The sequence below is a fragment of the Martes martes genome (assembly GCF_963455335.1).
Source record: "Martes martes genome assembly, chromosome: 6".
In the NCBI taxonomy this organism is placed as follows: domain Eukaryota; kingdom Metazoa; phylum Chordata; class Mammalia; order Carnivora; family Mustelidae; genus Martes; species Martes martes.
In genome coordinates, this window is record NC_137893.1 from 132,503,266 (window position 1) to 132,525,425 (window position 22,160).

Below are 22,160 nucleotides of genomic sequence, written 5' to 3' on the forward strand. Positions count from 1 at the left end.
TCTTATCATACTTAGTAACTATTAATTTGTAGATCAAATACTTGATACTTTGGCAAATAGTTTATTCAATACTTTGTAAAGTCCTACCCGTATATCATCACTGTGGGCAACCGATGCTAAGAATATGCATTTCATTTCTAGGAAAGAAAATAGGAGATGGTTTTGCTCTTCAAAGTAGTACCCACTACTGCATATTTCTTCCAGAACTCAGTAGAAATAGACATGATATCTGTAGACATATCCTAGGGTCAGGGGACTTGAGGGCTCCATGGAGCAGTGCTGTGGGGCTTCACACGAGATTCCTACCGGTGGCCGCCATACTTGGCCACCCAGTCTGTCCTTCCATGCACCGAGGGAACTGGCTGTGCACGGTTCACAATATTTAGATTCTTGGCCGTAGGATTGTAAGTAGGTCCTGAAAACTGCCCCCGACCAGGTTTTGTGCTCCAGGTATATTCTGGAAGAAATAAGAATTGGAAGTTGGAATTTTATTCATTTCATTAACAAATTTAAAATCAAGCAATTTATCTTTTTTATTTTATGGGGGAATCTAGAGTTTATCTTTAGTTCAGTGGTCTCTAAGATTTTTTTTAAATATTAAAACTAAAAATTCTAGTATACTCTTATGTTGATATAGAATTCTTAGTAGCTTAAGAGCCAATATTTCTGGTTTACAGTTCTGATACTGCTGCCGCTTCTTTTTTGGGTTTACTCAAATGCCTTAACACATTTAGGTAGGCAATATCAACCAGGATGACCAAGAAATTCTGGGTTCAGGTTCAACAGGCAGTACCCACAGTGTCAGTGACTTTGTAAAGTCACACAGTGGTTACATCTAATATCAAATGTAATACCCACTACAGAAAATTAGTTTGTAATTATGAATCCTATAAGTCTCTGGCTTCATGGAGCTACAGGGATGGGATCCCATTCTAGATTTCTTTTAAACATGAAAATGGGGTTTTTAGAGGCAAGAAACTTCATTTTTTTAATTGGGAAAATGATGGATGAAAACAATTCGTTTAAAAGGTGAGCCATTCCTAAAATCCCAAAACTTTGTGAAATTTTAATTTGTTAAATATTTGTTGTTACCTGAACAATTTACAAGCTAAACTTGCTTAAACATCTCAAATGACAAAGCAGTAAATCATTTCATAGAGAACTTCAGTCTCTTCTCCAGTCCTTCCCTCACCCACCCTCACTTCACATTTACAGCGGATTATCAGGTATTCTCTCTAAAGAGGATGTTTGATCTGTCCATTTGAGATTTAAGTATCTTTTCACACTGTGTGGTGACTATCACACTTGGATTAAACTCCTAAGTGTCAATTTTGAAATGAGTCTAACCATTTTGTACACCTAGCACTATACCATGTTCATGTACATGGTTTCCCTGTTTTTGTTATTGTTTATATCTATACTTTCTCTAAACCTGGGAGTGGAGGGGAAATTATAGGAACAGGATGGGTCCATTGTCCTGCTGACCTCCACTCAACAGGGAACATAGCATTAAGTGAGGAACTGCCCAGGGAACACCCTGTCCTGTCCTCTCACTCTTACCAGGTTTAAAATTCTCCGGGTTAAAGCCAATAGAAAGCTACCTGATGAAGCAGGGACAAAGTGTTTAGAAGAGCCAGTCAACCCTTAACTGTTAAGGAAAAACTGATTAAACCACTAACCAAGTTTTCCAGGAATGGCCCTTTACTTCTAACCCATGGGAGTGTAGAAAAGCACCAGTCTGTTAAATTTGTGAACCCAAACCTGAGGTCTACAGGCCAAAATGGTACTGGGCATGGAGGAGAGCGCCTGGGGGAGGGTGGGAGGGGAGGGAGACAGAGAGGCTATAAGCCCTGGTGATTCAGAGAACCCCTTCAGCTAATAGGGTGAGGCCCTTGGGGTGCAAAATGAGGGATGTGGGGAGTAACAGCTTTTTCTCCAGGTCATGACATAGCTACAGTCAAGTCCTAAACGGATTTGAGGGAAACCGTGTCCAGGCAGATACTTTTAAAGCCCTCTTGGAAGAGGGGATCGTTTTGTCAAGAAGGGTATAGTGTTGACATTTAGATTCCTATCTGAAAGATAATAGTTTTAGGATTCAGGCACCATTGCTGAAGAACGTAGGGGCTGACAAAGGATCCAAGATCTTGTGGGAGGGCAAGAAATGCTTTTGTGTCTTTGCCAGACCAGACCCTGCACCTCCTGAGCATGGGGCAGGCAGACAAGCCTCTAAGGTTTGCTGTGCATTTAAGAGCCACATGTGTCCTATCAGGGGCGTTTAACTTCTTATAAAAAATGTTTGCTTAAGGAAAGATGTTCACCTGTAGTTAAGAATTTAATCAGTGCCACCACTGTGTCACTTTTAGCAAGAAATAGAACCTCTGTAAAACAGATCATGATAATAGTGCTTTCTGTAGTGGAGTTAATGAATGTAGCGCACTTAGATCAGGGCCCTCCCTGCCCTTGTAAAGAAAGGGTGGCTGTCCAGGAAAGAAGTCCCCCCCTTAAAGTCCTTGTTACCATCAGAGCAAGGGGAGAAGGTGGTGTTAGGAAGTCTGGGATGAGAGATTACATGGGAAAGCTGGAAGAAATTAATTTGCATTTTCTTCTCAAAACCTGAGAGTGAGGACAAGGAGGAGCTGAGAGGGAGGCAGGCTACATGAGAAGGGGAAATAGTTGAGTAAATAAGGTAATGACCTGGTTTTGTTTTCTTGTGGGAAATTGCCACCCGGGTGGGAGTGCTGGAGGACACATCTCTTACAGAACAGTGGTTTCCTAAGGATTTGCCTTGACCACGAGAATGATTAATATTTACTTCTTTTTTTTACCTATCCTCCTACCACCATCTGTAGGAAAATCTGACGAGCAGAGTAAATGAAGAGATAAAAAGTTATGAGAAAGCATTTACTAAAAAAAAATGTAAATAGGACTATGCATGCTAATCTGACAGAATATTTAACATAAAGGCCTTCAGTATCTTACAAAAATAGTCTTAAAGATACCTACTTTCGCTTTGTAAGAGCAGGTACTCAGATAACAAAATAATTTGATACATTATGATTTCCTGCTTTTATTTTAAGAATTGCTATTAAGCCATGGCTGGTGACTTACCGTAAGGTTGACTTAAAATACCTGAGGCTTTGGGGAAAAAAAAACAAAACCATTGCTGTATATCAAATGTTGTCTTACATATTTTGTTTCAGCAGAGGGATAAGGAAGCAGTTCTTCACAGATAAGGTAACTGAGTACTATTTATTTCTACTCTGTGTTAAGAGATAGTAAATTATAGACGTCCAGTGCTTTTTACAGTTTTAGCTCCAACAGTGTGAACTTTAAAGACTGGCAGCTTGAATCAGGAGTTCTAAGATAAGCCCCTGGCTAGGACACACCCCAAGATTACTTTTCAAGTGAATTTCGCTGTTACACTACAACTTTGTATCTTACCAAACTTCTATCTGCCTTCGCCTTTAGGCACTTTCATGAGGACCTCTATTTTAGATTAGAATAATTTCGAGAATGTTCATAGCTAGATCTAGTCAAGCTCAAGTACAGAATCATGACCCTGGTCTCTGACCATACCACCCTGAACGTACCCCATCTCATCTGATCTTCGAAGCTAAGCAGGGTCGGGCCTGGTTAGTACTGATGATCAAGGGCATACTCCTGAACGTGGCTGTCCTGCCACGCTACTAAGGAATCAACCCTTCACCACTCACTGTTGCAAAGCCAGTGTGGTGTCGTTCAGTACAGTGGAACTGTAGAGGAAATGGCACACGGACAGTGTCTCAGCATTGGTTAAACTTCCCCTCTGGGCCAGGCGCCAGGTGGGACGCTCTGAAGGATGCCATCTTCCATCTCGTTGGCTAGCACAGCATGTTCCTTGGAATTACCCAGATCCAGTTGCTGTCCCGGCCGCACCGTTGACCAGCTGTGTGACCCTAGGTAAACTGCTTCATGTCAGTTTCCTCCGCTGTAGAAGGGCTCCCTGGTCCAGTCTTGTGAAGAGTAAATGGCATAATGTGTGCCTGGCAGAGAGAAGCCATTTAGGCAGAGGGAGCACTTAGGACAGACCCTCAGGCCACAGCTTCAGAAGAGGAAAGGACTTTTTGCCAAAAACGATTAGAACTGTGTTAATGAGACTAATTTAAAAGTCTTCACTTGGGGAAAGTGATGGTATAAACTTCGAAAGAGCTCCTTTCTGATCAGAAATCTCAAAAACTATAAAGTTGTTCTTACCTGAAGTTGCTGCACTGAGAGGTGCTAAGTGTATCCTCTGGCCAGCTGAGCCCACTTCTTTTTTGAGAAAGGAAGGAATATATCCTGACTGATTGTAAGTAGCATAGCTTCCAAGATTGCCTGGTGACGCATCATAAAGTTTCATAATCAGAAGGTGAGTATTTTAAAGCACCAGAGAGTAACGAATACTACACCCCTCCCAATTCTGGATTCCGTTTTTCGAGTATTGACTCTATTTCAAACGCTGCATAATAGCTTTACAGATAATCCTGTTGAGTCCATATAGTGCCCCTTTAGATGCCTATTTTACCCACACCTTGTGGCTCTTAGAACCTGCCTAAATGATCACAGTAAGTGACCAAGCTAGAATGTGAACCCAAGGCTGTCTTCCCTGAACATACCAGTTTTTTTTAATGACTTCTTTCTTAACCTGAGTGTGTTTTCCTGCCAGGAGGCCCCCCGGCGCTCCTGTGCTCTCTGCTTTTCTTCATTCTGTAAAATCACTCTAGTAACTGTACCTGTTCTCATAGGGTTGCTGTAGAGAGTGAATGAAATGTATGCAAAGCACTTAGCATAGAACCTTGTGTTCAGTAAACGTCAGCTGTCATTAACCTCATCCTCATCACTGTGAGTGAGTGATTGGCCTGGGGGCAGTAGAGTGATGGGCTGAAGGGGGAAAAGCTAAAGTCAGAAGACAGGATGTCAGCTCGAGCTGAAATGAGAGTCTGAACTAAGGGAGTCACAAAGGCAACGGAGAAGAGAACTAAGTGGGTGTACGGGGTAGGCGGGGTAGGGAAAGAGGACTACAAACCCCTCAGTTTGTATCTTAGGTGACCAAGAACAGCAACAGGTTTGTTGGAAAGACATGGTGCCTGTGGGATACTGGAGTTGTGGTTGAGCAGGCCTGGAGACAGAATTAGCAAGGTATGGCGGTTACGGGGCTATGGGCTTGGAGGAGCCAGCTCAGAGGGCTTGTGGGATGTGCAAAGATCCAGAACAAAGGCCCAGGGAACACCAGCATTAAGAGACAGGAAAGAAGAGGACCCGCAGAGGAGAGGGAAGAGGGAGGGTGGTAGATGATAGGAGGAACATCCAGGAGCACACAGTGTGTGAAGAAAGGAGGAAGACCGAAGGAGGCAGAGATCTGATGGGATTAGCCTGGCTGTGGACTCTGGCCACTAGGATCATGTCAGGACCTGGCAGGAGCGGTTTCAGTGGCCTGAGTCCAGGTGAGGACAGGCCACAGTGAGCTGAGAAGCAAACTGGAAATAAGAGGAAAAGGAATATAATTTCTTTCAAGGAGCCTCACTGTGCAGGAAAGGAGACACACTTGTCAGCAAGGAGGTGGAACAGGACTCTGACGGTGATGGTGAGCTATGACTGAAGCATTTCTTACAGCGTTACTGGTTCACAAGTCTGGCCTCTGAACCTCTTGTCCCTGAAGTCTGTCACAGTGCTCTGCACAGGAGGCCCTCAAGTGTGTGCTCTTGAACCAACAAATGCCAAGCAGCAGCATCATCACAGAAGTGAGACTTTAGATAGTGAACACGTCAGTTTGTACAGTTTTTAACACTACGGAATTCTGCATATGCACAACTGCCTAATTTGACCTTTCTTTCAGCTCCAAGTACCCATTTCTAAACCACTAATGAGCCTTTTACATCAAAAGATTTTTGAAAGGCAGTTCACGGCAGTGATCCCATTCAACAGCAGCTTCAGAACCCTGCTCCGGCTGTCCTCCGCCTCCTCAGAGCAGATGCTACATGCTTACGGTGACAAAAATCCTAGGGTTGGTTATATAGTAATACCTTGGTAAATATCATGTCCTTCATTGGCTACACAGCGAAACTGACTTAGGGAGCCTAATTGACTTGCCCACAATCACAAGGCTACTGAGTGACAGAATGGGGATGGGATATGTCAGATTCTAAAAGCCATGTGCTGAGCACGTAATGGGCTGTAGGGAGAAAGTTGCTAAGGAAAAATGCACAAAAAATTCATTATTTTGGCTTCTTACTTTAGAAGTACCTTATGAGCTGCAAAGTTTCAGGCTGGAGCCAATAGTTAGCACCGTTTAAACCAGCAACAGTGAATCTCTAGGAAATCTACCACCTCTATTAACCTGGTTAACTTTTAAGTGATCGTTAATGTGTAAGGAATGAGTTTCAGAACTTTAAAAAAGATTTTCCAGGAATACTGATTACAAATTAGAAAATATTCTTTTAATTCTTATTCTCAGTAGATTTGCTTCATTTATATAAATTGTCATTATTAATTTAAGAAGATAAGCCTAGAGCTTTGAGAGCAAGTTAGTTTAGAATCCCGACTGCTGAAGAATGGTGTTCTTGACGCCATGGAACGCTTCTCTTTCTCCCAGCCCTGGGACTTCTAAAAGCAGGTGACCTTGGTTGGCCTTCATAGTGGCCTTGTATGACAGGATTCAGGGCAGATGTGGAAAAGAAAATTGGACAAGATAGTCAAAGAACAAGTTGTACTCATCTACAATGCCCAGAAATTACCTTGTGGGTCCTCTAATTTTTCAGGAAAACTTTCATTGCATGATAGTTTTTCAATTGGTTTAATTATGCTTTCCTCTGAAGAGAAGGCAAGTGGAAGGAAAGAATGAATAAGAAGAATGTTTTAGGAAAAGCAGAGAAACAATGGTTAGATGATTAATGAAAAAATCAGGAAGGACATAAACTGTTCTCACGTGTGGTCACAGCTTTCCTTTGACGCCAGTCAATTCTATATTCCCCCAAGATGCAAAGTTGTAGTGGGATCATGTAAACTCATTTGTACTTAACCAGCTGGTTCAGTGAATATTATTTTAAAATAGTGGAAAAAAATAAGTAAATTAGTGCTGCAGTGTCTGATACCTCAGCACTATTAAACAGGTAAGTTGAGTCCTCAGAGATCTGGAAAACTTAAAATGTCCAGAGTGTGTTGTCACATCTCAGAACACCCCAGTAGACTACTCACTTGCTGCATCAGTGATCTCAGATATTTTTGGATCCAGTTCTCTGTCTATCTATCATCTGTCTTATAAGAACTCTACTTCTTCACACACTTTAAACTGTTGGGTAACATTTTTCATTGTAAGTTTTATAGTTCGTAAAGTTGTCATTTGTGGGATATTATAGACATTTTAAAATAAAACTATTACATCTCTAATTTAACTTTAAGCAATGGGATTTAAATACCATGGTGATTTTATGCCTACCAATACTGACTTACAGAATACATAAATACATTCTTCCTTTTAGCCATTGGAAATTTCACATTAATCTCATTTCTCTCTAAAATTTTATTTTCATTCATGTCAGCTCCCAAGTTTTATCCAAATATAATTTTAGGCTTAAAAGTCTTTAAGTTGACCGCTGAAAACTATGTATAAATTGAAACCTTTCAAAAAATTTTTATAGCCATAAGTATGTCAAAATACTTTTTTTATAGATTAGGTTCATTATAATTACAACAATTCATTGCATATAATTAATCAAAAAAGAGGAATACTATAAATTTTGATTACTGAACATTGAAAGGCATTGTTTTTTGGAGAAATTCATCTCACTGAGAAAGATGGCACCTTTTCAAGCTGTCCTTGTATCCACAAATGAGTATTGCTTATTGCTAAAATCAGGTTTCAGCACCAGTTCTGTTCCTTTTTCTCTTGTTCCTTTTTGGAGATGGAAGCACTGAGAAACCTTGTTTAACGTAAATAGATAGTTGGAAATGAAAGGTGTTCTGTTACACAGCTTTGTCACAACAGTCTTTGAACTCTATTCAGAGTTCTAGACCAGAAATCATAGTGATTTTGAAAATGAGTTTTCATTATCTGTCAGCTGACAATTCAATCAGGCTGAGAGCTGGAAGCCACGTGACTTAAACAGGATTTGTTCCCCAGTCATCAAGAGTTACTCACTTTCTCAACATTGAGCCCAACATATGAAACTGTGTCTTTGACTGGCTCCCCAGAGATTTTTATTCTTTGGGGAAACAGGAAACACACCCTAGTAAACAGAATTTGTCTTTTCTTTTGTACAGTCAGAGAATAGAGACCTGTTGCTCAGGAAGATGCATTTTTTCGGACAGAATCCATATGGAAGTTGAGATCTGGCAAATGATTGCCTTTAAATGATCTGTGCTGAAGTACCAGTTAGAAAGCTTTTGTGTACCCCCAAAATTATCTCAGTTGGAAGAAGGTAGCTTGCAATGGAGTTAAAAGTAAAAATCTGCAGAAGGAAAACAATGTAAAATACTCTAAATGTATTTTTGCTTTACCTGCATTACTCCTTTTGAAAGCAAGTTCTGTCCCCAGGGATCCCAATGACTTAGGAAATAACTGATTACTCCAAGTATACGGGTTTATATCCTTTCCACTGGCTACCAAGGACACATTCTTGGGATTTACACCTTAGAAGAGCAAAATAGTCATTTCAGAGGTTAGAGTGTGATCATTAACTTGAAGGAAAAATATATAATACATTTCAGATGAAGACCAGAAATAACATGGAGGAGGAGAATGGAAATAAATTTATGTTACAATGTAGCAGATAAATTGCCTTAATCTGAAATACTTCCAATAACCTGGAACCCTCACAGTGTATTTTATAAACATAAGGTGTTTTCTGTCATACAAGAAATAATAGGTTAAACATTGCTAAATGTCTTATAAAAATGGAGATGATAACCACATTTTCTTTAAAAAGATACTTCCTTGTCATTTACTTGTTTTCAGTATGAACTCTGGACCAGACCCTGGAGGAACACTTAGTGTGGCCAGGAAAACAGACATGTGACCAAGAAGTCAGGGGAATTGAAAGTTTGGAAGCAGATATGTCAGCATCTATCAGTGAAGCTTATTTGTATATGAAACCTAGTAAAATCTAAACAAAGTATTTCTGATTTTCTGAAATCTGTGAAATGTGGAGTCAACTTTGGACTTTGGTACTAGTAGTCAAAGGGTGGTGTTTCAACTTACTTTTTAAGAGATTTGAAAATTTCCTGAACTTGCTTTCTTTTTACTGACCATAAATTGGATGTAGCATACAGGACGGTAAAGACCTCACACCGTCGAAGCCTCTGGGTTGTACATGAGTGTTTTCTTCAGCTAATACAAGGAAAATCCTCACTGGGGACTACCATTAATGTAGGAAATTAGCAATTTTTTCCAGGTGGAACAACTTGCTTTTCAGAGTGAACTCCTTAGCAAAGTTTCCCATTTGTGAGACATATAATAATATCCCTAGTTCTGAAGACAGAAAAAAAAAAAAAACAGGTTGTTTTGTACCTCAAGGTTATTGGTCACCAGTTCTCTAATGAAACACTTTGCCAGGTAAATAATTTGCCTTTCTTATGGCATATAGCTCCGTATGGATTTTGGTTTCTAATAATACACTTACAAACTGAACTACAGTAGGCAGTTACCTGACAATAAAGAAGATGCACTTTCTAAAGAAAATAGCAATAACTCATGAAAAAATCTTCACCAAAAAAAAAAAAAAATCCTTTACCCCCTAAAGAAAGGGCAAGGTAGGGGGACAAACTAAAAATCACCTTAAATGACTGTTTTCATGAGTGTAGTTCAAAAAGAATGGGCTCTTGAGTACCTAAATTATTTCGTTAATCCAGTTAGCCTAGTTGTTTGTTTGGTTTTTTTTAAGTAAATATATCCATTAGCAAAGAAAATTGCTTTAATTCTTTTTTAAAGATTCCAGATTTCTTGGAAATAGACACAGTCTAGACTGTTAAGTCATTTACATCTTAGTTTACAAGCTTTTACTGGGCACCTTCTATATAGCAAACACTGGGATAGAGGTAGAAATGAACATACCATCATCCCTTGCCTCAGAAGAGATTAAATCAGTTAGCAAATATTTAGTGAGCACCTATCACATGCCAGGCAGTGTATATGGCACTGGACAAAAATTGGTGAACACAGCACACTAGTTTCTACTCTTTTGGCTCTTATAATTTAATGGGAAGGGAGACATTAAGTTATAAATAGGTAATTAGTGGTATATAAATTGTTTAAAAGAATCTGGTGCTGAGGGGGCAGGCAAATAACAGAAGCAAGTTTCTTTAAAAGTTCCGTACTCTTTCTTTAAAAAACAGGAATTTTAAGGTGAACTGTGAATCTGATTAGGGGTTGGGAAGGGGTGGGAGGTGTGTTCCTGGGAGAGGCGACAGTGTAGGCTGGAGACCCGAGATGGGGAAGCCCTGGGAGAGAGTCCGTGGACAAAGGAAGAACAGGGACAGGCACAAAATGAGGCTGGAGAGGGGAGTAGGGGTCAAGTCACACAGGGACGTATGTGTCCTGTGAAGAAATTTTAAAACACGGTAGGAAAGGCAAGTGTAGAGATGACATGGGACATTGAAGACAAGGCCAGGGGAGCAGGAAGGAGGAACAGAAGTAATAAAGGGACTCGAGAAGGAGCAGGGTTTCAAAAGCGCTGTGTGGAGGGAGCCGGTCTCCTTGCCAGCGTGGCTGCATCCGTGCGTGCGGGCCGGAGTCCTGGTGCTGGGAGCAGGACCGGAGACCAGAAGGCACCTCCGAGAGATGCTTTGTGCTTGCATCGCACACTCTACTGCAACTACCTTGCTATCATTAAATACCTAAGGCTTACAGGGTGAGCTGAGCGATGACCGCGGTCCCATTGTAAGTAACAGAAAACAAAGTCTTGTTCCAGTACACAGCCGGTCAGTAGCAGGTCAGTAACTATGACTCTTGCGTCTCTCTCCCTGAAGGCCAGTGTCACAGATCTGCCAATTCTTGTATAATGTCATGCTGCCCTGAAAGTATATGGTACATTTCTAGAGCTCTCATGTTCCTAAAAAAGTCGATGCTTAATAAAACCTTTAATGTTTGGATTTATAATTTTAAAAAAAAAAAGAGGACCCCCAAAGATATTATTTTTTTTTAAATCCTGAAGATACTCAATTATAAAAATAACTTTGGATCACAAATGGCAAGGAACACTTCTTATTGCAGTTTCTATCCTCTGCAGTTACTGGGTCATGATAGGTGCTCAATAAATGTTTGTCCAGGTAACTGAACTGAGCTCAAGTCTAGTTTCAAATCTCATCCAGCTCTAGAGGGGCATCCTCAAGACAAAAAAGGCCAACAGGGGAATAGTAAGGCTCAAATTGAGATTTCATGCACTTCTAATTTCAAGTCTGTTTATTAAGTTTCAATTATAGCCATGCTTATGAACCACAGTAATTTGCGAAACTGTTACATCTCTCTTTTAAGAAGGAAGTGATCTGACCAGTCTCAGATACCCAAAATATGTCCCAGAAAACCACTTTAGGGAGCAGAAATATGAAAACAGGGTACCTTGCATCCATTTATCCTAACAAAAATTTACAGTTGCCTTTCCCACCACCGGAGGGCTCCTGTATAGATAAAAATACCAATTTGCTGAGTGATTTTTATTTTTTTCCCCAAACGGAAGAGTATCCCCCATGAATTTGTGTTCTGGGAACTTTGCTACATCCCTACTTTTGCAGTCAGATCAGAACTCCCTCACAGTACCAACACCAACATTTACAAACCTCCAGGTATCTCGATAGAGATTACAAGGGAAGTGCCTTTGTTGCTTTCAAAAGTGCCCCCCATGTTTTATGGTCTTAATTCCAACTCTTCTCCCCTTCCTAAAGACTTTAGTCCCTCAGGCATCCCCCTCCCCTCCGGCATGATTAATGCCTCCCTCTGTAAGTCATCATTCCTGTCCACATGTAGATGAGCTCCAAAGACCCAGAATCCCCACCACTGATGTGCTCCCTGAGCAGACTCCAGTATGGCCCTGTTTTCTAAGCTCTTCGCAGCAGAACATCTCCAAAGAGGAGTATGCCTGTTCAGTTGCTACTTTCTCACTTCTCATCACTTTTCAACCCATTCCAGCCTACTTCTCCCTCACCATTTCAGACTGAAACTGCACGCCCAGGGTCATCAGGGACCTCTCCATTGTCAAATTTGATTGGGTATTTCTCTCCCTTCTTATAACCACTCAGCAGTAAACTCTTGCAGGTAAACGCTCCCTTCTTGGCTTCTGGAAACCACCTGTGCCTGGTCTCCCCATCATCTGCCTGGCTCTTTCCTATTTCTCAGCTCCTTCTCCTCTACCGCTACCGTGGTTCCCATTCCCAATCTCTCTACAGGTGATCCTAGTCAATCCATGGACTTAAATGCTGTCGGGGAGTTGCTGCGGACTCCTACATCTGTTCTTTGCGCAGGTCCCTCCTCAGCATTCCTGATTCTTCCCTCCTTCCACCCGAGTGATCTCTCCACACCGACATGTTTCACAAGCATCTCAAAAACAACAGCCCATGCACAGGACTGTCCACCTCTTTCCCACTCAATCCTGTTCCTCCTCAGTCTCCCCCATCTCAGAGCACGGCACCACCACCCAGCTCAGATTCAAGCTCCAAACTCGCTTTTCCCTTCTTTTCTACCAACATCCATCAGCAAGTCCACTTCCAAAGTCTATCAAGAGGTCATCATTTTTCCCTCTAAGTCATCACCAACTGGGTCCCTGTAGGCCATCATCATCTTTCCCCTGGAGGACTGCGGTAGCTTCCAGCTGGCCTCCCTGCATGTAGCCTTGCCCTGTTGCAATCTGTCCTTTATGCAGAGTCTTTCTAACACACGTGTCCTGTGTCATTCACCTAAGATTCCTTCAAAGGCCTCCATGGGACCTGGAACAAACCCCAAATTCCTTCCCCTGCCCTCAAGGTGCTGCCTCATCTGAATTCTGCTGGCTTTCCCCTCCTCCCCGCCTCCCCTCTCGCTGCTCTCCCCTTAGCCCTTTAAGCTCCAGATAGGCAGCCTGTTGATCTACTCAAGCCAGCGTCGTTCCCTCCACCTAAAACCCTTCTCTCAGCTCTCTGCTTGATTGCCTCCTCATCCTTCTGGCATTAAGTGAGAGGTGAGGGGATCAGGGAGTGCCCCCCACAGCCACACTCCGGGTCATCTCTCTGCTTCCACAACACTCATCACCACCTGTGAATCTGCCTTTTCTCTCTGCACTAGAACGTAAGCTCCCGGAGAGCACGGACCTTGTGTGTCTTGTTCAGTGCTATACAGATATCTCAGTGCCCAGATCATTAAGTTCCTGGCACATATTAAGTGCTTCATATATATTGCTGAGTGAATGAGTAAAACAAAGAAACCAACGGCATCCGTAAATGAATGTGTGTGCTATCCATGGGTCCCACAATGTCTTGCCCTTCCATCCACACGGAGACCTGCTGCTCATCCACTGATAACCAGCTGGGTCACCCCCTCTCTAAAGGCTAAAACGAGATAGACATTGAAGCCACAGATCTCCAAATACCCAGGGTTATAGTTTTAGCTCCTTCCTGGATAACTTCATGCCAATCTTTTCAATCTCTCTTGGATAGGACAGTATCTTCCTCCTTATTACTCAGCAGAGAAGTGCAGTCTGAACGCTGGCCTTGTTCTCCCTCCATTTATTTCAACCTCTTTGACGTGTGTCTAAACCTACACAGCCGTCGTGCCTCTGTTTTCTCTCCTGTCCATTTCTAAAGCCCTTCTGTAATTTCATTTTTTTCCTTTCAATTATTGGCAGTAGGCGTGGATCTCTACTGGATTCCTAGAACTGAAATTTATATGGTTGCCTAAAAGGTATACAGAAAAATGTTACACCGCAGTCTCATTGCTAACAATCCAGTTTCAACCTTGTCTCTTGTCTTCCTTATTCCTCCATCCCGAATTCCTGGGAAATGAAAACCATGGCTTGCTTCTGGAGACTTCCTCACGTGAACCCAGTGGCCTTTTTACTACATTCAGAAAGCTGTAAATTGCCATGCCCACAGATGAAAAACTTTATCTCTCCCTCTTCTGGGACTAAAGATATATCTGTACAGATACACAGTCAATTAAAAATCGATTCCCTTTTAGACTCCATTAAATGTAAACTTTCCTTTTTAAAGTGGATTTTGAGGAGAAAAATGCTGCTTGCAGGCACAACATAAACTCCCCACCATCTGTCTAGATTTTTCTCCTAAGCTCCAGGTTCATATATTCAGTCATCTTAGATCAACTCAGATGTTTGCTAGGCATCCCAACCTCAACTTCAGTTTCTCCACTTCCATACCTCCTGTCCTCTCCTCATCTTCCCTTTCTCAGCTAAAGTCACCACCATCCCCCCAGTCATTGCCACGTCAAAAACCCAGAAGCCAACACTAATTCCTGCTGTTTTCTACCATCATCCATGCTGGTCTATCAGCAAGTCTTATCTTTCCACTATTGAAATACACTGAGCTTTTACCCATTTTTCTGTCTCCACGTTTGCCACTCTGGAGCAAGCTATTACCGTCTCTATCGAGACACATGCAGTGGGCTCTTAACCAGCCTCCTGGCCCCTCTTGAGTGCCTAGCATGCTCGACCCACCATCATCTTTCAAAACCATAATCCAGATCATTTAGGAAACAGTGTAAAATCCCACATTTTATGAAATGGTGTAACGGGGGTGCAGAATTATTTTATTAAAATTTAGCACTTACTTAAAGGCATAGCTTTGGTGGGCGAGAGTGGTATTTTTTTGAACCCTGTTCTCATCCTGATTTTTGACTAAGCATTTCTTGAGCAGACTTGACAGAGGCAAGAGACTGAGAAAAGTCCTTGGAGACAAGTACTGGCAAGGCAGAGCCAGCAAAGAGCACTGTGATTATACTTGTTATCTTACTGGGGCCCTTCCTACAAAGATTCCAAGACACCTGAGCCTGACCTGTCTTCTAGTTGGCAGCAAACATTTCATTTCCGCTGCTTACCTGGAAGGTATCTTGATTGCCTCAAGTAGTACTGTTTAGCTGTTGAGGCCGTTGACAGTTCAGAATCAGATTTTAGGGGAAAAGCAGCAGGTAAGCTCTTGTTTTCCCCTGCAGAGTGGTGGGAGCCGGAGGGGACAGAGTCTGGAAGCCTTGGAAATCAACATAAGGCAGCATTACAATGTGAAAATGTGTGAAGATGACAGCTACTGTGTTCTCACCCACCCCCTGCTCATCTTTTCAAGGGCAAGGTCACCTCAATTAAATGGTTTCCATCAGAGTCCTTTTGCTGACAGGGACACTAAGTGACAACTTCTCCCCCAACAGATACTGGGCTGTCCACACAATCCTTTTTAATACTAAACATTACGCAACAGAAAGCTTTATAACTGAGCAGCACACTGCCTGTGTGTAATGTTTCTAGCTTTCCGGCCACTGCTACAATTGTGGATTTATAACAGGGGAGGACGGCACGTTGAAAGGGAAGACAATCATAGCCCCCCTCACCTGTCTATGAAAGCAATGTCTGTCAGTAAGGTTGTCTGGGACTCCCTCGGATCGACACTGTCTTGGTTGGCCCTTTGAACTTCTGGCTGCCCCAACCTGGTCTGGGGTAGCCCTAGACACAAGTAGGACCCTTTCATTAAAAACAGCCTCACCCATTTCTGGCCCCTTTCCCTCTCCCTCAGCCCACCGTAGACCTACCAACTGCTGAAATCCTACCCGTTTTCAAAACTGCTCTTACCAAAAAGACTTTGCTCTCCTCCACAAAGTAATCTGCCCATGAACAGAACTCTGGAGCTCCTTAGAGCTCCTTCATTAGCAGAACCTAATACATGCTCTGTTCTTGTGTTATATATTTCCACTGCTGTACATTTGATGGGATGAAGACAGACTACATCCTGTTCCTACCTTTGCTTAATACCATCTAGGTGTTTAGTAACTGTCTACCGCGCATGCATACAAGTGTAAGTATAAATATCTTGCTTTTGTTTTGTTTGCAAAAAAAAAAAAAAAAAGGCAACCTAATAAGTGAAAGTTTCACACTTTAGTATTTGATCCGTTGTGTTCTTTTTGAGTCAGCCCATGCAGAGAATAGTAGAGTGCGTTCACTTCACCAAGTATTGTACAGAAGACAGGCAGACATCTAGATAGTTTTGAATTAGGCCTCATCTGACTTTATGTGACCTGTTTATCCAATCTATCTGACTCTCAGTATTCTGTTCTACACTATGTTTACTGGAACATGAAGATTACAAATTAAAACTTAGGTAGGCACTTAACATATGGGAGTATATTAATAATAAATATTATTGTTATATGTCTAAATTCTATAAAGCCATCTGAAGATACTAAAAAATAAAAATGGAAGAAATACACGTCGAGAATTCATTGTCATACAGTTTTTCTAAAGACTTTCAAGAGAAAAGGAATAAATGTTATTGAAGACATTTACCAATTGTTCCCTTGCCAGAATTAAGTATATGGACTACAAACTTGATTTTAACTATAGATTTTGATTCAAATCTCTTCACCTAAAAACACATGATAAAATTCAGCTGGAAATGAGATGACATAGGTTTAAAAAAAAAGTTTTCAAGTCATCTACACAGTACATCAATGCAGATGCAAATAATTATTTTTTAAAAAAGCAACTATGTAGCTCTCTACATATCTTTAACTTGACATCTATAATTTTTTATCATAAATTAAATCATTTTGTTTCTTGTTTCTTAATAGTAAATAGAAAACAGTGAATAATATGTAAGATGAAATACAAAGATGAACTATAATTGGAGTATTTCATGGTGCGAGTTAATAAAGTTCTAGGCACCTTATTCTATAAAACACTGAATCTTCAAAAAAATTATGTACAATGTGTATCTGTAGGTTCTGAAAAAAGTCACAGTTTCACAGAACATTCTAGTACATTTAAAATAATAAGCATCATTAGGCTCTAGTGCTTTAGTGGTTCTGAATCCCCATGCTTTCCAATACCGGCTAACATACCCAATTTCTAACGTGGGGTTTTCTTTCCCCTAAGAGAAATACGTATAGGACTACAAAGCCTTCTGAGCTGAAAATGGCAGTCTTCTGATTTCTCCCTTTGTCTGGAATCTCAAAGGTTGTTATGCATTCATGCCACTCCAGATTCGAAATGCTGAGAGGAGTGACCCTCTGGCATAAAGTGAGAGGGGGATTAAGCATGTTTATTCTCAGGTTCATGTACTTTACGGAAGAGTACCTATGGAACTTGAGCATCTGGAAACCTACTGACAAAGAATTATCCAAGCGTAAGTCCTCCTAACAGAACCTTCCATGTACTTCAGAGACATGTGTGTCCCAAAGTAAATGCCATATAGCTATTAGGTAAAATTCCCTGCCTCCTGCCAATATTTTCCTCCCTCTTTTGTTCCAAAGAGAGAAAAAAAGAAGACAATATTTTTCCAAACTTTTGTTCATAAAATTTAATGCACCCTCACCTCAAAGTTGAAAAGCGCACTAATGAGGACTTAACTTAGAAAAGGGACTGCCGGAGATACGAAACTTCCAGAAAAAGTTTAAGAAATGATCAAAAGAGTTTAGAATAGCAAACAAATTAGTGAGTCTGAGCACCATCAGAGGAAACCATTACTTTTATAGATTGTGCTTTGCTTTTCTTCAAATAGGCATACAGATTTCAAATGGGAATGATGGTGATCATAATTCAGTAGGGCACACTAAAAACTTCACAAGAACTCTTCCCCTTCCCCTGCGCCGCCGGACACACACAACACTCAGCCATTAATACTGAGAATCATTACTGCGAGAAGTCAAGATTCTTAATCTTCCCAGAGGTGTGCGTAGAGATCTGGGATATGTGGAAGAAAACAATGGTAAGCTACTCATTGTCTTTTAACATCTTCAGTTATATGTAATGAGTAATATAAGTTCATGCATGATAAAAATATATTTTCCTGGAATGTGAAATCTTACCGAAATGGAGAATCTTTTTTCCTCTTTTCTTTGAATATATTCATGCTTGGCTTCTTGGAATGGGAGGCTCCGAGATCGCAGTCCTCAAATTCTTCCCAGCTGTCTCCAGACTTGAACACAGTCTGACCCCAACGCCTCCTAGCACTTTTATGACCCAGTGTGCCATTTGGCTTCTGTGATGGAAAATCAGTCATCATCATCTGTTGTCATTTGCTGAGTTCCTTTTATGCGTAAGCTATTCTACTTGATACCAAAAGTACCCATTCTCAAGGAGGCTTCCATAAAGTTAAGAAGATACAAATATACAGGTTGAAAAGTATTAACGAAAACAGATAGCACATGCCAAAAATATGATAGGAGTTCAGAGGGAGGAGAGATCTCTAGATTTGGGCTGGGGTGAGACTTGAATACTTAGGATCAGAATTGACTCCTCACTGATGTATAGTTTGGAAAACTGTGATGTGTGACTGTGTCTCTTTGGGCAAGTGACTTCTCAAAGCCTTGGTTTCTTCCTCTTAAATGGAGATAGGCAGTATTTCTCTAATTCGTGTTTCTGAGTTTAATATAAAATATCTTGAAAGTCCTTAGGATATGGCCTAACATATAACAAGAGTTATACTAAGGTTAGGTGGTATGGTTGTTATTGCTATTATTGTTGTTCCAGAGTTTGGAAGAGGAAATATACAGAGTATGACTTTCTAATAGAAAAGTGCCAGGGGCGCCTGAGTGGCCCAGTCAGTGAACGTTCAGCTTTAATCTTAGCTCAGGTCTTGATCTCAGGGTTGTGAGTTTGAGCCCCATGTTGGGCTCCATATTGGGCATGGAGCCTACTTTAAAAAAAGAAAAAAAGGAAGAAAGAAAAAAGAGAAAAGTGCCAGAGTTTGTTCCAGGAAGAAAGTGTAGACGTAGCTTATCAAAACAGATGGTTGGTGCTGGAAGTAGTGGAGGACGGGGTTGCAAAGACAGACTGATGCCGGCGTTAGAAGGCCTTCAGTGGGTCTAATGAGTTGCAGCTCTCCCGTGGGCAGTAAAGAACACTGCATGTCTTTGAGCTAAAAAGTGGTGAGATAAAGGCAGCATTCTAGAAGGCCAAGCTCTTCAAATAGGAGGTCTTTACAGTTATACTGGCATGGTCATGAAAGAATATATTTGCTCTTAACAAGGAATAAAAGGACTGGACTTTGCATCTCCCCGAACAGAGGTCAGAGGAGAGTGTGGCACACACTGCCAGGTTACCCACTCAGTAGCCATTCTGCCCATCTTCCTTTCAATATGCCTTCCTTTCCTACTTAAAATACATGAAATCCCAGCCTCCTTCACAGCTCTATGTAGCCGTGTGACATGATCTAGCCAATAAGTTGTCAGTGTAAGTCTCCTGGAGGGACTTCCAGGAGAGCAATTTCTGGACTCCCCTGGCATGCCAGTGGCTTTCACTCTTCCCTCTTCTAAAATGCAGAAGCTACGCCAAAGGAGCGGCAGCCGTCTTGTGGTGACAGGAATGAAAGCCACCTGCTAAGTGTGGCAGAACAGGAAGACGGAAGCTGTCTGGTGGTTCCTTCTATAATCTGCACCAGCCCTGGTTTGGCCCACCATCTCACTTCTTGTTACACAAGAAAACAACCTGTTATTCTTTAAGCCTCAGTGGTCTAGTTTCCATCATAAGTCACAGAAGAATGTAATCCTAGTGGATGCAGACAGGAAGGGCAGGGATGACTAAAGGTCTCAGCCTGCTTGTTTCAGGATGGTGGCTCTATTGATAAAAATAAGGAATGAGGAGGAAAACCTGGCCTGGACCACACAGTGGTTTTACTCAAATTTATCTGGGGCAGTTGAGGGGGGGAGGTACATAAATGGAAAAAATCCAAAAGGCAATTGAAAATCAAGGAATTTGGAAGCATATCTAAGTTTCGGGCAAGAAGATGTTTAAAGAATGGATATGCTATTGCTTGGAGCCCATGGTGCCTTCGTGATAGCTGATGACAGAAATGGTGTTTGCCGACCTCTATTATACTATTGTTTTCTTTGCCAGGGAAAATTAACTCTAGACTAAGGAGAATGAAACAAGCTAAGATCCCAGATAAGTAGAGCTAATCAAAGGTTATAGTTAGCTAAGTGTGAGCCTCTTATTTCTGTTGAGTTGTTCTTTCGGGCGCTGATGCTCTAGGCTGCTGAGCCATGTCACAAATATCAGGTAGTCTTCTATGTCTGAGAAGACTGGAAAGGGGCAAATATAAATAATGTTTGTAAAGTAGAAGGTGGATTTTTGCAAATTACACTTTAATATGTTTGGTATAGGATAAGGGCAAAGACTCTAAAATCAGTTATTAAAGGGAAAGTTTTTGAGCACAGAGGGAAAATGTGGGTAGATCGTATAGGTCACCATTTTTTATAAAAAGCGAACAATGCATACATGTGGTCTCTGTGGCCTTCAACAGAGAGGCTGACAGTCTTTGATGCTGTCAGTGAAATGAAGTGACAAAAGGACAACAAAGGTGGGTCAGTACTGTTACAGACTCAGTTTATTTGCCTCCAAAATTTATATGTTGAAATTTGTACACACCCCCCCAATTTATACCCCAAATCTAATATGATGGTATTTGGACAAGTGGTCTTTGGGAGGTAACTAGAGATTAGATGAGGTCCTGAGGATGAGACCTTCATGATGGGTTTAGGGCCCTCATGAAAGAGATTGCAGAGAGCTTGCTTTCTAGCTCTGCTTTGGGAGGACAAGGCGAGAAGGCACTTTATACAAACCAGGAAGAAGGCTCACTGGCAATCAAATTGGCTAACACTCTGATCTTGGACTTCCCAGCCTCTAGAAAATAAATTTCTGGCTTAAAGCCTCCCAGGCTATGGTATTTTGTTATAGCAGCCCAAGCCCACAAAGTACATTATTCAGTAGTCTGACCAAGAGTACTCTCAGGGGATCAGTGTCACTGTCGAAGAAAGTCCTAGTGGCCTGCCCAAGGGCTCACTGCCATTCTGTTCATCTTGAAGATATAGGAGGAAAAAAAGCAAATGAACAACTAAACCAACGCATAGTTAGTGACATGCTAGGCAGGATGGTTGAACTGACAAGACAAAAATAATTTAGAAATTGGAACGGTAAAAGTAAGATCTTGCAATTTTTTGAATCCTAGAGATCATAGTTTTGTAACTTGCAAAAACCCCATACACAAGAAAGAAGTAAAGAATATGTAATTTAGCAAAAGCACTTGTAGAAAATAGACTTGGGAATTTTAGTTGACAGAATGTTCAGTCCCTTCTCTGGAACCTATTAGCTATCTAAAAATTGAGCACTAGGATACTGGATCCTATAACTTAGAGAATACATACAAGGCCTTAGCATAGTACCTGGCACTTAGCAGATATTCAATAAATATTCATTTCTTTTCTTTTCTTCTCAGTGTGAGTCAACATTTGATGTGCCTCTCAAGAGAAAAAACAAACCAAAAAAAAAAATGTAATCTTTGGTGACATGAGTGCACATATGGTTCTGGAATGCTGAAGGTGATTCACCCATGATTTATACTCCCTGCCCATGGTTTGCCTCTACTTCTGGCAGCCTCTTTCTAAATCGGAAGCAGGGTGGTGAGGGGACTGAAAGGCTCCTTCCTACACAGGAACCAAGGATGACTCAGTCATTGGTGAATGATGTCCTGTGTGGAGTGTGAGGGAACTTGGGATGTTTCTTCTAGAAAAGAGGACAGGTAATATAAGGGCTATTTTTAGAGACCTGAATGGCTGCCTTTCGGGAAGAGTGATAAACTTTTATTAAAAGCTACAGAATGGACACTTGGGTGGCTCAGTTGGTTAAGCATCTGCCTTTGGCTCAGGTCATGATCTCAGGGTCCTGGGATCGAGCCCCACATCAGACTCCCTGGTCAGTGGGGTGTCTGCTTCTCCTCTGGATCTCCCTCATGCTTGCGTGTGCTCTCTCTCTCAAATAAATAAAATCTTAAAAAAAAAAAAAAAGAAAGCTACAGAAACCCAGATTTTAGCTCAGTATAAGAAAGAACTTCTGAATAGTCAGAAATGTCCCAAAGAGGGGGTGCCTGGGTGGTGCAGTTGGTTAAGCATCCAACTCTTGGTGTTGGCTCAGGTAGTGATCTCAAGGTTGTGAGACTGAGCCCTGTGTTGGGCTCCACACTCAGTGTAG

The 22,160-nt window shown here is 41.4% G+C and overlaps 1 protein-coding gene across 4 annotated transcripts in view; it reads right to left on the reverse strand.

The window, feature by feature from the left end:
• Positions 1–302: 302 nt before the first annotated feature.
• The window catches only part of MAK (male germ cell associated kinase), a gene marked incomplete at both ends in the record, with an annotated part of 50,701 nt that continues 28,843 nt past the window's right edge, over positions 303–22,160 (reverse strand). For 2 of the 4 annotated variants that reach the window (XM_080806895.1, XM_080806894.1), the window contains 4 exons: positions 303–457; positions 8,515–8,646; positions 15,029–15,177; positions 18,002–18,174. In XM_080806895.1, the coding sequence (XP_080663021.1) occupies positions 303–457; positions 8,515–8,646; positions 15,029–15,177; positions 18,002–18,174 (609 nt within the window). Of the gene's footprint in view, positions 458–4,233; positions 4,354–6,752; positions 6,828–8,514; positions 8,647–15,028; positions 15,178–18,001; positions 18,175–22,160 lie in introns of all 4 variants that reach the window. The other 2 variants (XM_080806892.1, XM_080806893.1) reach the window with 2 other exon arrangements.